The sequence below is a fragment of the Trichoplusia ni genome, chromosome 7, assembly GCF_003590095.1.
Source record: "Trichoplusia ni isolate ovarian cell line Hi5 chromosome 7, tn1, whole genome shotgun sequence".
Lineage (NCBI taxonomy): Eukaryota > Metazoa > Arthropoda > Insecta > Lepidoptera > Noctuidae > Trichoplusia > Trichoplusia ni.
In genome coordinates this window covers 14304738-14320833 of record NC_039484.1, presented here as the reverse complement: position 1 = coordinate 14320833, position 16096 = coordinate 14304738, and the positions used below count along the sequence as shown (strand labels likewise).

At 37.3% G+C, this 16096-nt stretch overlaps 1 protein-coding gene and 1 pseudogene across 5 annotated transcripts; both read right to left on the bottom strand.

Moving 5' to 3' along the window:
• Positions 1 to 9: 9 nt before the first annotated feature.
• Positions 10 to 9265, bottom strand: LOC113495800. Of its 5 annotated transcripts, none has more exons than XM_026874747.1 (17): positions 9071 to 9265; positions 8510 to 8590; positions 8176 to 8293; positions 8006 to 8082; positions 7429 to 7550; positions 6479 to 6551; positions 6069 to 6207; positions 5212 to 5309; positions 4535 to 4627; positions 4079 to 4201; positions 3712 to 3788; positions 3365 to 3550; positions 2866 to 2932; positions 2639 to 2682; positions 2095 to 2276; positions 1687 to 1906; positions 10 to 1607 (listed from the first exon to the last, which is right to left on the bottom strand). In XM_026874747.1, the coding sequence occupies exons 1-17, from the start codon at positions 9096 to 9098 to the stop codon at positions 1491 to 1493; spliced, it is 1845 nt and encodes a 614-aa protein (XP_026730548.1). In that variant the 5' UTR covers positions 9099 to 9265; the 3' UTR covers positions 10 to 1490. The 5 variants fall into 5 exon arrangements, with proteins under 5 accessions (XP_026730548.1, XP_026730544.1, XP_026730545.1 ...); XM_026874743.1 differs by having other exon boundaries at positions 7381 to 7550; positions 9071 to 9264; XM_026874744.1 differs by having other exon boundaries at positions 1687 to 1903; positions 7381 to 7550; positions 9071 to 9264.
• Positions 9266 to 11079: 1814 nt separating this feature from the next.
• On the bottom strand, positions 11080 to 13216 carry LOC113495799 (annotated as a pseudogene).
• Between the last annotated feature and the right edge of the window lie 2880 nt (positions 13217 to 16096).

Genomic DNA, 16096 nt, shown 5'->3' with positions numbered 1-16096 from the left:
GTGAAAATATTGTATGTATTCGATTTAATTCGATATAAACTACTATCTGAAATTGCATAGATGTATGATCACATCGCTTCGTAGAACATCATATTCACTTTCATATTCTTTCTTTATTATTCGTTATTAGTAAATAGAGGCATTAAAATAAAAAAAATGGAAAAGTCAAAACAATGTATTCAAAACTCTTTATATTATGACATCATTCACAAACTTTTACTATTCGCAGCCAATAAAGATTACATGTCATTTACAATTTATATTCGACGTAACAATTAAGCTTTATAATGCCAGCCAAAATGTTGGGACTACAATATGGGGCCGGTTGACGAGCTCCGTTACTATTTCAAACTTTTACACATAGCAAATACACAATAACATACTGAAGTCCACAACTAGGCACTAGACTACTCGAGTCCTTATAACGCTAAGGCGAGAGGAGTATCAGTTAAATAAGGACGACGGCGACGCTCGCAGCGGGCGCCGAGGGAGACGCTACGTGTGCCAGACATGCAGGAGCCCTGCCGACCCACGACCGACTGATAATTTACATCCGTGTCCCCGCTTCGACACGCACACGCTTGCCAATAATTTACTCAAACGAGTTTAACTCGCGCACACACCCCGGCAACTGGCTTCAGTCTAAAACCGAGGGTACCCGAAATTTGGTCGAGTTAAAACTTGACGTAATAACTTCCAACGCACAGTTACAACAACCAAGTGCACTTGGAAAACGTCCATCGACACCTACGAACACTTTTACTGCAACCTCTGTGGTGTTAGCAAACTTTCAGCTAGCGAACAATCGAACAGACATAGTAGCTTCACTAGTAAAAGGCTACAATCAGTCTCACCAGGAAAAACTTTCCTCAGCTGTATTATTTCGACTAGGTGCTAGTATGCGCTCGGCGTACCTACTGACTTACGAAGATTATAAAATATTGCAAACAGATACGGTTATAACATGATTAAAATTTCAAAGAAAATAAAAGAAGCATGTCTTCGATAAAATAAGGTGCAATGAATGCATTTTCTGATGTAGAACACTAAAAGTTGGGACGTTTTAGGATAAAGAAACAAACAAAACTGCCGACTTTCAGATACATATGCAACCCAATAAATGCGAGACAGGGAAACATAAATCCTCGGAACGAATATCGGCTGAACAATGACGATATGTCGTCAGAGCTGGAACTCTTTAATAAAGAGACAAACGACGAGCTTCACAAATTTGTAATGACAGAATCAATATTTAATAGAAACGATATAATCCTTACCTATATTAGAATTTTATTCTTTCCATATACACATTTATACACGTTGGAAAATAAATTTAGATTTTTTTTCCAGTAGCACGCACGTTATTCCAGTCGCTCGGTCCGTTTAGGATAACGAGGACGTTTTGTGGAGTGCGAACTGTGCATCCGGGATTTTTGTAGTGTAACAATCATAAGTAAAACGAAGTGACCCCAGCGACGGTGGAAGGTTGGCTACTGTTGAGGGTCCGTCATTTTGAACGTAGAGTGCCGGTAGCCCTCCTCAGCCGTTGAAGCGGACGCGCGTAACGTTTGATCAGGTTCGCCTGACGTTCGGTATTCTTGCACCACCTGGATAGAGAAACGAATTCCATTTAATATGCGTTAGTATTTCTGTAAAAGGTATCAGGAGTCAGTTTCTACGGTTTACCCGGCGAATGTGTTCTTCCCGCGCGGCCAGCTCCCTCGTGAGGTCATCCCTGCGCCGCTCCAGCTCGGGCTCGTAGTTGCCTTCCTTGATGCACTTGTCGATGTGTTCGTACTCCCGGTATAGGCTGGCGTACTCGGCGAGGCTCTGCTTGGCTTCGTGACTGCCGCCGCGACCTTTTGACGTCGCGCCGTCGTAGTCGTCACGATTTGTTGCAAGACTGCTTGAAACATTAATTGACAAGTTGGGTTTATTTTGTCATAAATTCACATAAAACGATTTTCTCCTCATTCTTCATTGTCTTTGATAACGTATTGTGTATTCAAGAGCGTTATTATTCGATTTAGACTAATAACTTATGAAAAACATGTCACACGGTAAAAGCCATTTCATCCGTAAAAGGTAACTTACTTGTACATGGAGGTGTAGAAGTAGTGCGGCCTGGCGATAGCTCTCAGGAACCGGGGCACCATGCCGTCGCCTTCGCGGTACAGACTCAGCAGTCGGTTGTACGACATGAACTTGTATGAAGGAAGCCGCAGCAATTTCCGACCCACCTTGATCGCGTTTATCTCACGGTGGTCCAGTGATGGCTGCGTATGTACAATTACATGCTTAGCAAATAATAGAAGTCATTTTCTCCACGGACGGAACAGGACATACAACTCTTAAGTAATATTATTGCAAAAATGTTAAGCTGAGTTACTAATCATAACAACTGCAATATAACATTAGCTTAAGAAAAGGATGCCGTCTTCCCAGACTGACTGGTCAAAGCTACGGGTTGTCACGATCGAGTTTGGCTGGCTTTTAATGACCGCGGTTATTTCTATTCGGCAAACCATAGACCTACTCTATTACCCAGATAAGTAATGTGCAACATAATTGGCAGTTTTATTGATAGTGTTCGGTAATGCTGCTAATTATGTTGCAAAAATAGATTTGGGAAACATACCGCGACAGTACTCTTCGGTCCGTACGTTGGCACATGACCTAAACCTGCAACCAAAATTTCAACTTTGTTAAATATTAGACAGGAAAACATAGAATAGCAAAAGACATGAATATAATTCTACAATAACTTTGGAATTACGTTTAGATTATTATTTGGGAAGAGGACATATTACATCATTTAAAATGTATGGGATAATTTTAAAATAGACAAAACACTGCAGGTCTTACCCATATGATGTGCGATTGTCAGCGGTATGCCTGATAAAGGTTGTTGAATTTTCAGTCCATTTAAAACCTAAAAACAAGTTACGAATGAAAACAAACACTTTTAAAGAACCTTCTTTAGGATCACAGTACTCGTCGAAAAAAATCAAAAGGGCATAAATTGTTAGCGTCGTTTAATAGCAGATCTGCTATGGCCACAGCATCAAATCAACTCCATGAATCGTCACGCAATTTTATTTGCAAGATTTAATTACCCACAAAGGCCAGAAAGACTAGAAATAGTACAATATCAATAAACTTGTAATAACCTCCTATGTTTTTATTTGTTTAGTTATTATCGATAGTACGCTCAGGGTTATTTTGCGTGACAATTTAGACTTAAGATGCAGAGTGAAAGACAGTTTACTTTTACATAAGTAATCATAATAAACTGGGTGGTGAGAAGAAGAAACGTCAATTTATTTAATAAGCCTCATCATAAAGAAAGTGTAAATAAAATAACCTGTTGTATATTGACGCCGATGTTGTGTGAGGGTGCGGTGCTCTTGCTGACGACGAACGGTATGTTGGTGTGGTTGGAGGTTCCGTAGTAGTACCGCATGCCAGCCTGCTTCATCTGGGAGGCCACTGTCGGCAGCTCGTAGCGACGACTCCGGTATTTGACACGACGCGGGTGGTGCGGTGGTTCCTACAGACATATTATGATCGATCGAGGATGCCTAGCTATTGCTTCAGATTCAGATTTGGTCATCTAACGACTTAAACTACCATAAATTTGCTTATTTTGCTCATAACAACAAAATCGTGATTTCATTAAGGCATTCGTATAAACTAGGTAAGTTAACAAACCTTCCTTGGCTCTATTTGTATATTTTCAAGAGGACCAGTGGATTGATCGTCGAATTTCTCCGTCCGTAAGTTGCGAGCTGAAAAATATAGAAACCACCAATTAAAAGCTACATAAGGGTATCGCCTAATATCTATATTTGCGTACAACCATGAAAAGTCCGTTCGTATCTCACCGAACATAACATAAAGAACTTATTATAGAATCTTAGAAAAAATGTTGGTCTAAGTTTTGTTCAGTTAATCTTAGCTTGATTTATTCTTTAAATCACCTTGTTTGTTTGAAGACTTTAAATTGTCTTAAACTGTACCGGTGTTTTTATATGTCCGTGTAGTTAAGCACGGTGAAGAGAACCAGTTAAGCTTGTACCTTTTCTAGTTTTCTTTTCGAGTGCGGCCGGCGGCTGTGGCTGCCGCCGCACGTCTGTCGGGCTTATCCGACTCTTGTTGAACAGCTCCACCACCGGCCGGTCGTCCGTGTGCGTTCCAGTAGCTGTACACCAACAGGACATTGTAGGAAACTACGTTGAGTTGCTAAACATTATTTTTTCCTATCTCATCGCAATTTTGGTTGCGTTAATCTTCACATTTGAAATTTGATCGAATGCGTCAATTCTGTATTGGTAAATGTGTTTTTACGAATATTTATCTCATGATTTTCATGTTTCGTTCCTCATAAACTTAGTTCAACGCAAATGAAATTCACAAAACTTTTAAAATGTCCTTTGAAATGCAAGTAATATCACGAAATTCAGTACGGTACCAGTACGTTCCAAGACAACAAACATAGGTCCCTATTGATTCGGTACTCTTAAAAGGTGAATACCTGAAGACTGATGGCTCCGACTGGCTGCTCGACGACGTGTCACCGGCAGCTCGCCCGTCGTAGTGCTCCGCCATGCCTCCATCGTTTCTTCGTCTTACATTCATGGGGGATAAAAAATCTCGAATATAAAAAGTAATGGTGATGGTCGAAAAGCTCGTGACCTAGCTATAACACAGCAGTACAAATTGATAGCAGATTAAACTAAGCGTGATACGATTGGTTCATGAATGGGCCATGAATGACCATCTGTATCATAACGAGTGTCTCCGTATTTTGGAAGGCACGTACAATTGTGGGCCGCAACTGTTAGTCAGAAGCAAAAAAATCTAACAATCAGTCAAACAAAGCGGTATCTTGTTGATCAGGTAACTCCTTTAGAGTAAGATAAGCAGTCGCTCCTTGTAAAACACTGGTACACAGCTGCATCAGGTAAGACTGGAAACCGGCCCCAACGTAGTTGTGAAAACGCTAGGCTTATGGAATGCTGATTATACATTTGAGCATTCGAGCACATCGAACCGTTTGCTGAAAATGTTCTAGTGTCCGAGCTCTTTTATGATTTTGCAATACGCGAGACTCGATATTTCAAGAAAACAGGTAAATACTCACTCGTTGCGATCATCTCGCCGAACAGATTACTACAAAGTATTTATATATTCCTTTAATATGTATTATACCTTCCTTAGGTAGAGACTCTCTGGGAACATGCCTCCGCCGACTAAGTTGCTGTTTCATCTGGCGAATCTCGATTGGTTTCTTAGGACTCATAACTGAACTGTACAAAAATTGTATGAATCAGTATGAGAATTATATTAACACGTAGAAATATGGCATTGCTTCAGAAATATGTCAAAAAGTTTCGGTGCATAATCACATAATATTATAGAAAAAAATGATAGCTGTTTACAATTTTAAGTACACATAACTTTGATGAGGAAAATAAGTTAAATATTTAAATAAGGTGAACAGATATTTGAGTGCACAGAATAGCACAAGACTCGTATGTATCTAACACAGTGTACGTCATGGATGAATAGGAATTATGCGACCTAAATGCCGGCTGCGCGCTTGCGTTAACTCTGAGTCCAGTTGTTACACAGGGATTTAGTCCGTACTTAAGCAAATATTTAAACAAGCAGGAATATGTGTACCTTGAATCATGCTGTACTATACTGTAATACAGAAATCTGGCTATTACCAACACAATTAAAGCTATTCTTGAATATGTCGATTTAGATAATAAACATTTTTCCATTATACTTTCCAGTAAAGTAAAAAATTACTAACGTTTGTTCTCAAATATCAGTTTTCAGGATAGTAACTATTTGTAGGTAACCAACTTATTTGACTGCTATGATTGGCTATCTAGCAATTTGCAAATAGGATCAAGTAAGTAGCGCCAATCTGCGTAACTATGGTGGTTCGAAAGCAATCGGATTGCACAAGCACAAATCACAATCTTATTTACTTTCAGCTAGGTCAGAAACTATATACTTTTAAATTCTTATCGATAAGCTAATGAAGTACGACTTACTATTCCGGGGGATGATCATAGACGTCGAAGTTGACATAATCCGCGCCTATCTCGTCCTGCCCGCACGCCACTTCCAATGGTTCTTCGTTGGGCAACGGAGCATGTTGCCCGCATATACCTTCGTCAGTAAAACCATCAACTTTCATTCAATTAATATGACCAAATCACAAAATCATGTAAATATTGAAAAATAAGAAAAAACGGCTCATTTAGACGCAACGTTTAACGCAAGAATAGGGGCGTTATAAGTTTAGAGCGATTTCTAGTTAATATTTGTATTCTAGGGAATATTTTTAATTTGTCTTTTGATATAAGACCTCCGTCTCTTCAAGTTTAGCAATTCATACCATATTTGTCGCCTTGTCAAATGAGCCTCAAATAAAGTACAATTTCATAAATGAGTTACTTACTGTCACCATCAGCCTGAGACCGTTGCCGCCGAACTTTTGAGTATGGCCTTTGTTCGGCACTTGTGGACAGTTGCTACACAAAAAATAAAACAAATAGAACATACCTACATAAAAATCTTAAGATTAATCGTATAAATAAAAACTATCGGTAATAAGACTTATTTTTGGCTAAATTGTTACCTACAAAGATCCGATTTGTTCCAGTGCTGTATTGGTTTAATTAAATTTGCTCAAAGTGATTTACGCGTTTGGGATGGTCAGCGTCAAGGATTGATTTACGAATTATCTTAATCAATCCAAAATATATTTATTTAGCATGAATGAAAGTTAGTTTTAAAAAGTAACTTACTTTCTCCTCCTCCTATCTTTTAATTTTCCTTTTTCCCTATTATTGTACCTAATCGTACTTACCGTATATTGCAAATCTATATCTAAAAGAGTTTCCTTTTAAATATTCATACATATGTCGTTCATAGGGAAGACATTTCGGAAGTGCGCTACTAGAGTCTGTTATGTATTGTTTTAGAAGTGTCTGAAACAGACCTACTCGAAATAAAAGTTTTTATTTTTAATCGAATTTGAATAAAGAGTGTGTGTGTACACTCTAAAAAATCTCGCCGGGCCTATGAGAGAGTTTGTCTTGTCTCTCCAAAGGAAATGCGTGCAAGCTTAGGCACTGATAAAGTAAAAGTATTTTCATTGCTAGACAAGAATTTTATCACTACTACGCACGGAGACGCAGCAAATTTCACGTGTCTTGCGAGGCAATATTGTGTACTTTAAAACCAAAGTTGTATTTGTTCGTGTGATCAGTCATGAGAAAACGCCCGGCGAATTTACGTGTACTTTGTAAAACGTCTTAAGTGTGCAAAGAGTCTGCTACGTGAACTGCGCTTACAGACCGCATTGCGTTCGTTTGGGTGCTTGAACGCCTGGTTGTAGCCCCGCACCTGGCCGATCATGCGGTGCTGCTCCACGGTGGCGGGGTCCAGGTAGCCGCGCGTCGGGTTCGGCGGCACCTCCAGCCGACGAAGTCTCGCCATTTGCTGCGACACCTCTGTAATCAGCAAAGCTGGCACAATTTTCCCATGCTTAACGTAGAACGTGTTGTGTTGTTAGTTTTTTGCCGTAGCAGCACTTTTTGTCACGGAATAAGGATTCATCATCATTTTCATTATCCACTACCTTTGTCCTCCCACTGCTGGGCATAGGCTTCCCCTTACTCGTGCCAATTTCGACGATCCTCTGCTAGCCCCATCCAGACTCGACCCGGTACCTCTACTAGGATTATTGTATCTAAATAACCGACCAACAGAAATAGATATGTTATTCTGAATGATATTACCACAGCTACTAATTAAATTATTTTCTTTACTTGAGTAAAAGAACGTGAATAAGGTATTATTAACTCCTATAATACAATGTTAGGTATAATCAGCAAAAACTTATACCAAGGTGGTACTTGGCTCGAGTTTACTTATCCTGTTAAAATTCAGTGAAAATTTTTACGAATTAGTTCAAGCTTACTTTTTTTCGGCTGTGTACGCACTGTAATGAACGGGACATTTTCCGGCGTCATAGGCTGGTCTGTTACTCTGGTCATGCTTAAAAAAACGGACACTTTAAGTGGTAATTCATCACCAAATAAAAATAAGATTAATGTAAAAAGTCTAAGAGTAATTGGTAAGTAGTGGTACCTTCGCTTTTTGAGTTTCCGTTTTCTTTTTAAAGATTTGATCAAATCAATTTTCTCCTGAAGGTCTTCACAACGAGCTTCTGCTGTGGCAAACTGGTCGTCCATCTCCGGTATGGAAGCTAATAATTAAATGATATAATCTTAATAATATTCGAGCGTTTTATAAATCTGAATGCAAAAAGAGAATCTGAAATCTCCAAAAGCTAGTACCCAGCGTAGTCCGAAAGACTTACTTTAAAAGAGAAAATGACTTAAGTTCTCTGAAAAGGGTGAGGTATTCATGGTAATTTCCGAAATCAGGTTTCATGTTTACAGATCCAGATAGGAGGACTTACCATTCATGTCCAGTTTACGTTCGGAACGTGTTCCCTCTAACACGGCTCCAGCCAGACTGCTGGAGCTCCTATGACGCTTATCTGCAATATTTAGGATTACTACATCAATTCCGCATTCACATTTTTTGGTTGTGAGAATCACGTAGGTTCAAAAAGAAATTTATATGTAATCACAAACATTTTCACTCCTGAAATCATGTAAATCTTACAAGGTTATGATATATTTACTAACCCATTACACGGAACAGATTAATGAGTATATACGGCTAATTAGTAACTAGACGGCAAAATGGAGTTTAAAAAATAAATGATTGAATGAATTTAACAATATTTGCAGAACATTTCAGTAGGTCCATTGCAATCGTCGTATTTCAAGTAACTTATCATCGTTGTTGTCAAACCGCCATATTGACATAACTTCACTGTATTATAGCTGCCTACTCGAATGAAAGAAGCTTTGAACTTTGATATCTGAATTCTGAACAACAACTTCATGTAAGCTTAACATTTGTAGACAATTTAATAAATCATTATCGACTATGGTATGTTGACAAAACCAACCTTTAGCTAACTTTAAACCGTCGCCCATATTAACTTGAAATTTTCATAGCACACTACTTAAAAGCTTTGCGCTAATTTTAAAATAAACGGAACGACTGATTAATAAATATAAAAAGGGAGTTAGAATGGTAAAAGCACTAAAACATCATTACGTCAAAATTGTCAAAATAATATCAATCCTAGAACAAGAAAACATCAGCTTTTACTTCAAATCTATGTGCTTTTGACGAGTACGTACCGCTTTAGCAACTGGCAGGCTATACCGGCCTTGGAAGATTAAAACGCACATCTCTCAAGGCATTTACAGATCAAATTACAAAATCCTGCTAAACATTAGCAAAAGTTAACTTTCACGATGTATAAGTATTTACGATTTCTCTTTAAAATACCTTCATTTCCAAAATTTTGACAAAAATAATCGTGGCTACCTACGCATAAAATAACTTATCTATTTATCAATATTTTATGTGTTAAAATATGATTTTTTTCAAGGTGCGTTGATGAAATAATAAAAACGTATTTAATTAAGCACGTGTCTTGTTAGGACAAATCTTCCTCTTTTATTTCATTTCGTGTGATTTCATGGACTTTCATTCAGTAGGTAATTCACATTATAATTATTGTGACGCTTCGTATTAAATCGTTTGACGGTTTTAATAGATTTTTTAGTATCTGCATTTACTTACATTTTCTATAAATATTTTTTCGAAAATGTCTCTTTTAGAATTTGTGGCCGAGTTTGAAAACTTGCGTGAATAGCGGTTATGCATTTTGATAAGCTAAATCGATTCACTGATGCCGAAAATGTTGTCTGCTGCCATCTATCAAATTTTTTGAAAGTCACTATAGGGTGCATGTTGTAAGCTTCTCTAAACTTTGAGAATAGCGCCATCTGTTAGCATATTACAATACTCCGTTAAAATCAACTTTTCGGTACATGTAGCAAGAATATTTGTTTTTTAGTATTGGATAATTATCATATTAGTAAGTGTTATTGTCATATCGTAAAGGTATTAGATTTAACATTTTTATATTTTAAATTAACACAATTCTGTGGTATTGCATATTTGGCGTTTAGTTACGCCAGCAAAGTGTGGTGATTGGAGACCACCGGAAGATTTTCAATGTCTTGACAAGAACTGAGATAAGACGCGCCAAAATTAATTCACTTCACGGGTCGAACCGAAATCAAAGACCTCGTTCGGTTTGAAGTAGGTTTAGTTTTATTTTAATAATAATAATATTGGTAGGCAGGTAATTATTACCTACCGATTACCTTAAAAAATATAACCATCGTTTCTTTAAATAACTCATTCTCATAATAAAGTTAACAATATGGTATGTCAATAAATTATTCAGTATCACTTATCTTATTGACATTAATTTAGTAAGTACATAGCTCAATTTATTAACAACAGAAAACGACATCCCTTCTAAAAATTGGGACAAGATTCGTTTCGTGATTTATTTTTCCTTTGCAAATCGTGTAGAAGAAAAAATATTTGTGTTTATTATTTAAACAATACTCCATACGTTTTTAAGAAACGAAAAACCCTGAAAATATTATACTCCTTAGTTTTTTACCAATTCAGTATTACTATTCCCCCTATTTCATAAACCAGACCATGCCGCAGTTTCTTAAATTATATTCTACCTTTCTCTAACATTAATTTAAATGCACATGTAGCTAACACATAGGGGATCAGTAACAGAATAAACTAGTAATATTTTATACATTTATTATTTATGACTTCAAAACATTATTTTATAGCCTATTAGATAATAATATATAGATGAATATGATTAGAATAATTAAATAGACATTTATATCTTCTACAGTTCTACACCAATTCACATAATTTCTAATAATTCCCAATGTTTTATTTAAATATTTTTAAAGTGATTAAATAGGTAATATGTTTATATTGTTTATGACATGAAAGTACAACATTTGTATTTGAAACATCAATATTAATTTTGTCTTAATGTACAGGAAATAAAAGACCAGCTTCATCTACTGAATATATGTAATAAGAATTATAATTAAAGGTTTAATCCTAGTAATGACTTAATGTTTCCTCTTATCATCCCTGCCTTCCCTGCCATCCCTACTGTCCCTCCTCTCCCGGACATCCCTACCATCCCTACTGTCCCTCCTCTCCCGGACATCCCTGCCATCCCTACCATCCCTGCCATCCCTACCATCCCTCCCGTCCCTGCCATCCCTGCCATCTCTTCCATCCCTACCATCTCTGTTAGACTTAGGTCGGTCATACTCTTCATATTTTCGGGATATCCCACGGCTTCTCTTGAAATCTATTCTTCTTTCTCGAGACCGCTCCATGTCCCGGTCCCTTGATCGAGACTTGTGTCTTTTACTGCTACTACTAGAGTACTCTCGCTTGCGTTCATATGGAGATCGTGACCGTCTGTCCTTTTTGGACTTATGGCTGCTATGATATTTTAATGTTAATGGAGGTGTTTTTGGTGATTTTTCTTTTTTAGTTTCCCTTCGAATAGCTTCTTTGGATGTTGATGGAACTGGCGGTTCTGGTTTCTTCTCTTCAGGCTTCGGAACTTCCACTTTATCTTTCTGTTGTGAAATATTCTTATTGGCTTGATAAATTTTACGTAGCATATCAACCTTGGCTTCTAACTGCTCAGGATTAACCTTGGGTCGCTTGTAAAGCTGAAGAATGGAAATACAGACTTTTCTTATATCTTCTTCTGTTACTTTGAAAAGCAGGAACCAGTGTGGATTATTCGGAAGTGGAAGACCAATTTTTCTTGCTGTTAAATAAATGCAAGCACATGCAATAGTCTCAGGTGCAAACCTCATAAAGACATTAGTGCGGAGAGCATCATTCATGTAATTCCAAGACATTTGCATCAGTTGACGATTCTTCTCATACTTCAGCAGTTGCAGATATACTACAATCAGTTTATGTGGATGTTTTACATGGACACAGAATCCCAGTTCCTTTAGAATCCGTCGCTCAGCTTTGATGACTTGATTCTTCAATTCAATATAATTATGATCCACTATTAATGGGGTTATAGTTTTCTGAGCCCTCACTTGTTTAATGTGATGAAATACATTTATCACATCTCTAATCCTGCATGGCTTTTCTTCAACTTTTGATGCCAGATAAATGCTGCCCATTGCCATACTTTCCATGGGATATCGTACAAAAGATTTCGAGTAATAAAACCTCTGAAGATAGATCTGCCCTGTAGCCATAGCGACTTGCGGTAGTTTTAGCAGGATGCCAGCAGTTTGAACCATTTCACATCCTAAGATTCGAAGGTCGGTCTCCGTTTCGTGGTCGAGGCCATCGGACCGTGAAGGAGTTTCCTTAAAAACTTTCTCCGGTAGAAGACAATGGTACAATGTGAGAACGATCTTCCCATAAGTTTTCTGAGGTCTGGGAGGCGGTGCTGGTGGTGGTGGTAGCTTGGCTACGGTTGGCGCCGGTGTAGTCATTGTTCTCAGTGTCACTCTCACAATACAACTTTGTTCACATAGTAAATATTTACATTGAAAGGTAATGGAATAGATATTATCTTCACACAGAAAGCAGCTACCTAGCGGCGGCCGCTGACTTGTTTTCCTTCCAGATCGATAAATTTACTAGTGATTGCCACAAGCCATTATATTTGATGTGTCGATACAGCATTTTTATTCTAATATCGATAAATAAATAATATGACCTGAAAACGTAAATTTGGTGTCTTTAAGAACTAATCCTTAAACAAAAATATACGGAAATAAGCTAACTTTTAAATTGGGAAGTAAAATTTAATTTATTACCGTAACAAAGTAAGTAGATTTGAATTAATATATTAAATAGGATAGGTAAGTCTTACAAGATCATGAAACAAGACTTTTGGATTGTTGTGATTTTATAAATGCATGAGTATATTTTGTAATTGTCACTGACCGACTGTCAAGTGTCATTAATCCACCTTATGACAAGTCTGACTAGCTATGGACTAGCTTTTGCCCGCGATATCGTCGGGCATCTGTGTGGATATGACATACTATAGATACAAAATAGAATCAAGCGACCGGCCTCACTTTCGCGCAACAACATCTCCGAAGATATTCCCTGAAATTAAATAATACATATTGTGAAGGGCAACTTTGTTTAAAGTTAAATACCTACTTGAAACGTTTAACGAGTTTGTATGTTTGTAATAACTTCGAAAATAAGCAGAGATGTAGAACACCATTTATTTCCACCAAAATCGTTACAGTGTTTACAGCAAAGTGTGTTGGCAGGCTATTGTTTTTCTTTCATCTCTTGTAACACATTTCGAGCAAATAAAGATATTTGAACAATTTGAATATTTTTGGATATCGGACAGTTCCTGATATTATTATAAAAGAAAGTGAGTAAAAATAAACAAACAAACTCTTCAGCTTTATAATATTTGTATTAGTGAGAAATACCTACTTTCCATAAATACCTACCAATGCCTGTAAAATATTAGGGATGCTGTGGTTATTTGCTAATATGTTATTTTTTATCGTCTTTACTGGATATCCTAATGACAACGCAATGCGGAGGCTTTGAAACTGTCCTCAAGTCTCAATTTCTACACATTAATTGGTTTAGTTACCTACAGTTCTTAACAAAGTTGCGCGAGCGCAGAGTATGGCCTACATGATAGAAGACTTCTCAGCAAGTCACTACATTGTCGGGCGCGTTTTAGGAAATAAGTATCTACACTAAAATTGCTAAATCTAGGCACTTCTTGGTCCGTTTGAAATAATTTCTGCACAGTAATTTGTGTTGCTATAATGCTGATTATGAATGTGCATACTCCTCGAAAAACAAACCTCAATAAGGATCAGACATTAATTTTATTTGGTATTTCAAACAATACAATGTTGACAAAAATGAAAATAAACCTTCACAGTATTTTCAAAATACTCTTCAGTAAGTATGGGCAGGAATGGAGTTTTGCTCTCGAAGAATTGACGAAAATTCACACGATACGTATTGAGGAATCTGCTGTGTAGCTAAACTGTTGAGCTGAAAGTTAACTAAAACAGACTTTAAGAAACAATGTATACTTAAATGAAAGATTTTGCTAGACAAGTAGGGTAAATATAATTCATCCTCAGCATCCTGCTGCAATTACTAAACTAGCCAAGTGTGTTGATACTTAGACCCTACGCCCATGTGCTTTACACATTCTGCACAGGCAACCTGGTACTCAATAGGGATGTAAAATATCAGCTCGAGTCAATTTTACTTTTATAGAGCTTGTTGCGTGAGTAATTTATGAAATCAATTTATTGATTGTGCATCATTCAAGAAAATGGAATAAGCTATAAACTACAATACCTAACCACGCTTAGCGACCAAGACTCAGCTACACTTTGTAACTTCGCTCCAAAGAAGAATGTATTGAATGAAACTGTCACGTTTTATTTTGTAGTCTACAAATAACATGTAGGTAAGATATAACATTTTTTTTGTTCAATGGAAATCCTCATGGACATCCTTTGCCCTGGGGAAGGGGTGTGCTGGAATCCTACCGGCTAAAACCTCTGGAATGCTTCCCCGTTTCCTTTAGTCCGGGGCCAAGCGGGAACGCTTTCGCAGTCTACAACGAACTCCGACATGGGAGCTCCCTAAAAGAACTGCTTCATTGTTGTGAAGAAGAGCAGGCTTCCTCATCGCTTTTAAGAGGCGCGCTGAAGCATCGCGCGCGCCGTCCTTGCCTATGTATAGTACAGCAGTCTTCCCCAAGCTAATCATGATGGCTGGAGGAGGGCACATTATTCTTCTGTCTCTTGCTCGTCGGGCGTGTAAGGAAAGATATACCTACATTAACGTAATCTTCGTATGAATTTCAAAGTGCACACCGGAAAGAGCGTCCCAAAGGCGACAACACACAGACAATTGATAAACTTACTTATATATTTCTAAATACATGCATATTATAGATAAATTACACCCAGACACCAGAACAAATGATCATGCTCATCACAGAACATTTGTCCTGGGCGGGAATCGAACCCACGTCCTCCGGTATAGCAGTCAGGGTCACTAACCACTAGACAAACAGGCCCGTCCGCTCGAGAAGTCGAGCATGACTCTGAAGATCGCCTGTAAGCTCCCGGACCTTTGTGGCTTATTTTAGAGCCGGCCACCGACACCGGCATCGATATTTTTTTTGTCACAACACTGCATAATCTTTCTTTAACAATAATTAACAAAGAAAGACTGACACAAGTTTGTGGATTACACATATATATAGATAGACAATTAGACATACTATCCGTGAAGTCAAGAACTTCTTCAGAAATTTTCCGAACTGTATTATATTACATTGCAATAATAATGTTGCGCCGACACCAAATAAAATAATGGGGATAAGGGCAGGGGAATGATGATGATGTATTATATAACCTTTTCTGTTTTGCTAAATTATAAAAAAACAAAACACTTTTTGCCCAAACTATTAATGAACTCTAACTTAACAAAAAGTCAGGGTGAAGTATGTGAATATATCTAATATATAAATTTCCCGTGTCACGATGTTAGTTACCGTACTCTTCCGAAACGGCACCTAAACCGATTTTTACCAGATTTTATATGCGTATTCAGTAGGTCTGAGAATCGACCAACATCTATTTTTCATACCCCTAAGTGTTGAGGGTTGCTCACACTAAAATAAAATATTTTATTTTTTGAACGAAATTTTTTGTTGTCATTTTTTTTATAATGTGGCATTAAAAATACATAAAACTAGAAAAAAAAATTCGGCAAAACAACGTGTGCTGGGTCAGCTAGTATATATATATATTATATTATATTATATAAACACACAGGCATATTGAAATTAAACACACAGGGATGTAAAGCTTTAGGATTATTTTATTTTTTATGAAAGACATTACATATTAAAAGATACACTAATTATTGTTTTCCGAGCTAATCTGTATATTGAGCTATAACTATGGTGCCCATTAAATAAAAACTCCGGTACTTATTGTTTCTCCCTATAATA

Excerpts from the sequence above, each read along its gene's own strand:
- LOC113495800 (XM_026874743.1), bottom strand. The coding sequence starts at position 9,098 with ATGGGCGACGGTTTAAAGTTAGCTAAAG. Across the intron at positions 4,202-4,534 it reads TCGGAGCCATCAGTCTTCAG|CTACTGGAACGCACACGGAC; the intron begins GTATTCACCTTT and ends GTTGGTGTACAG. Across the intron at positions 3,551-3,711 it reads TACAAATAGAGCCAAGGAAG|GAACCACCGCACCACCCGCG; the intron begins GTTTGTTAACTT and ends ATATGTCTGTAG.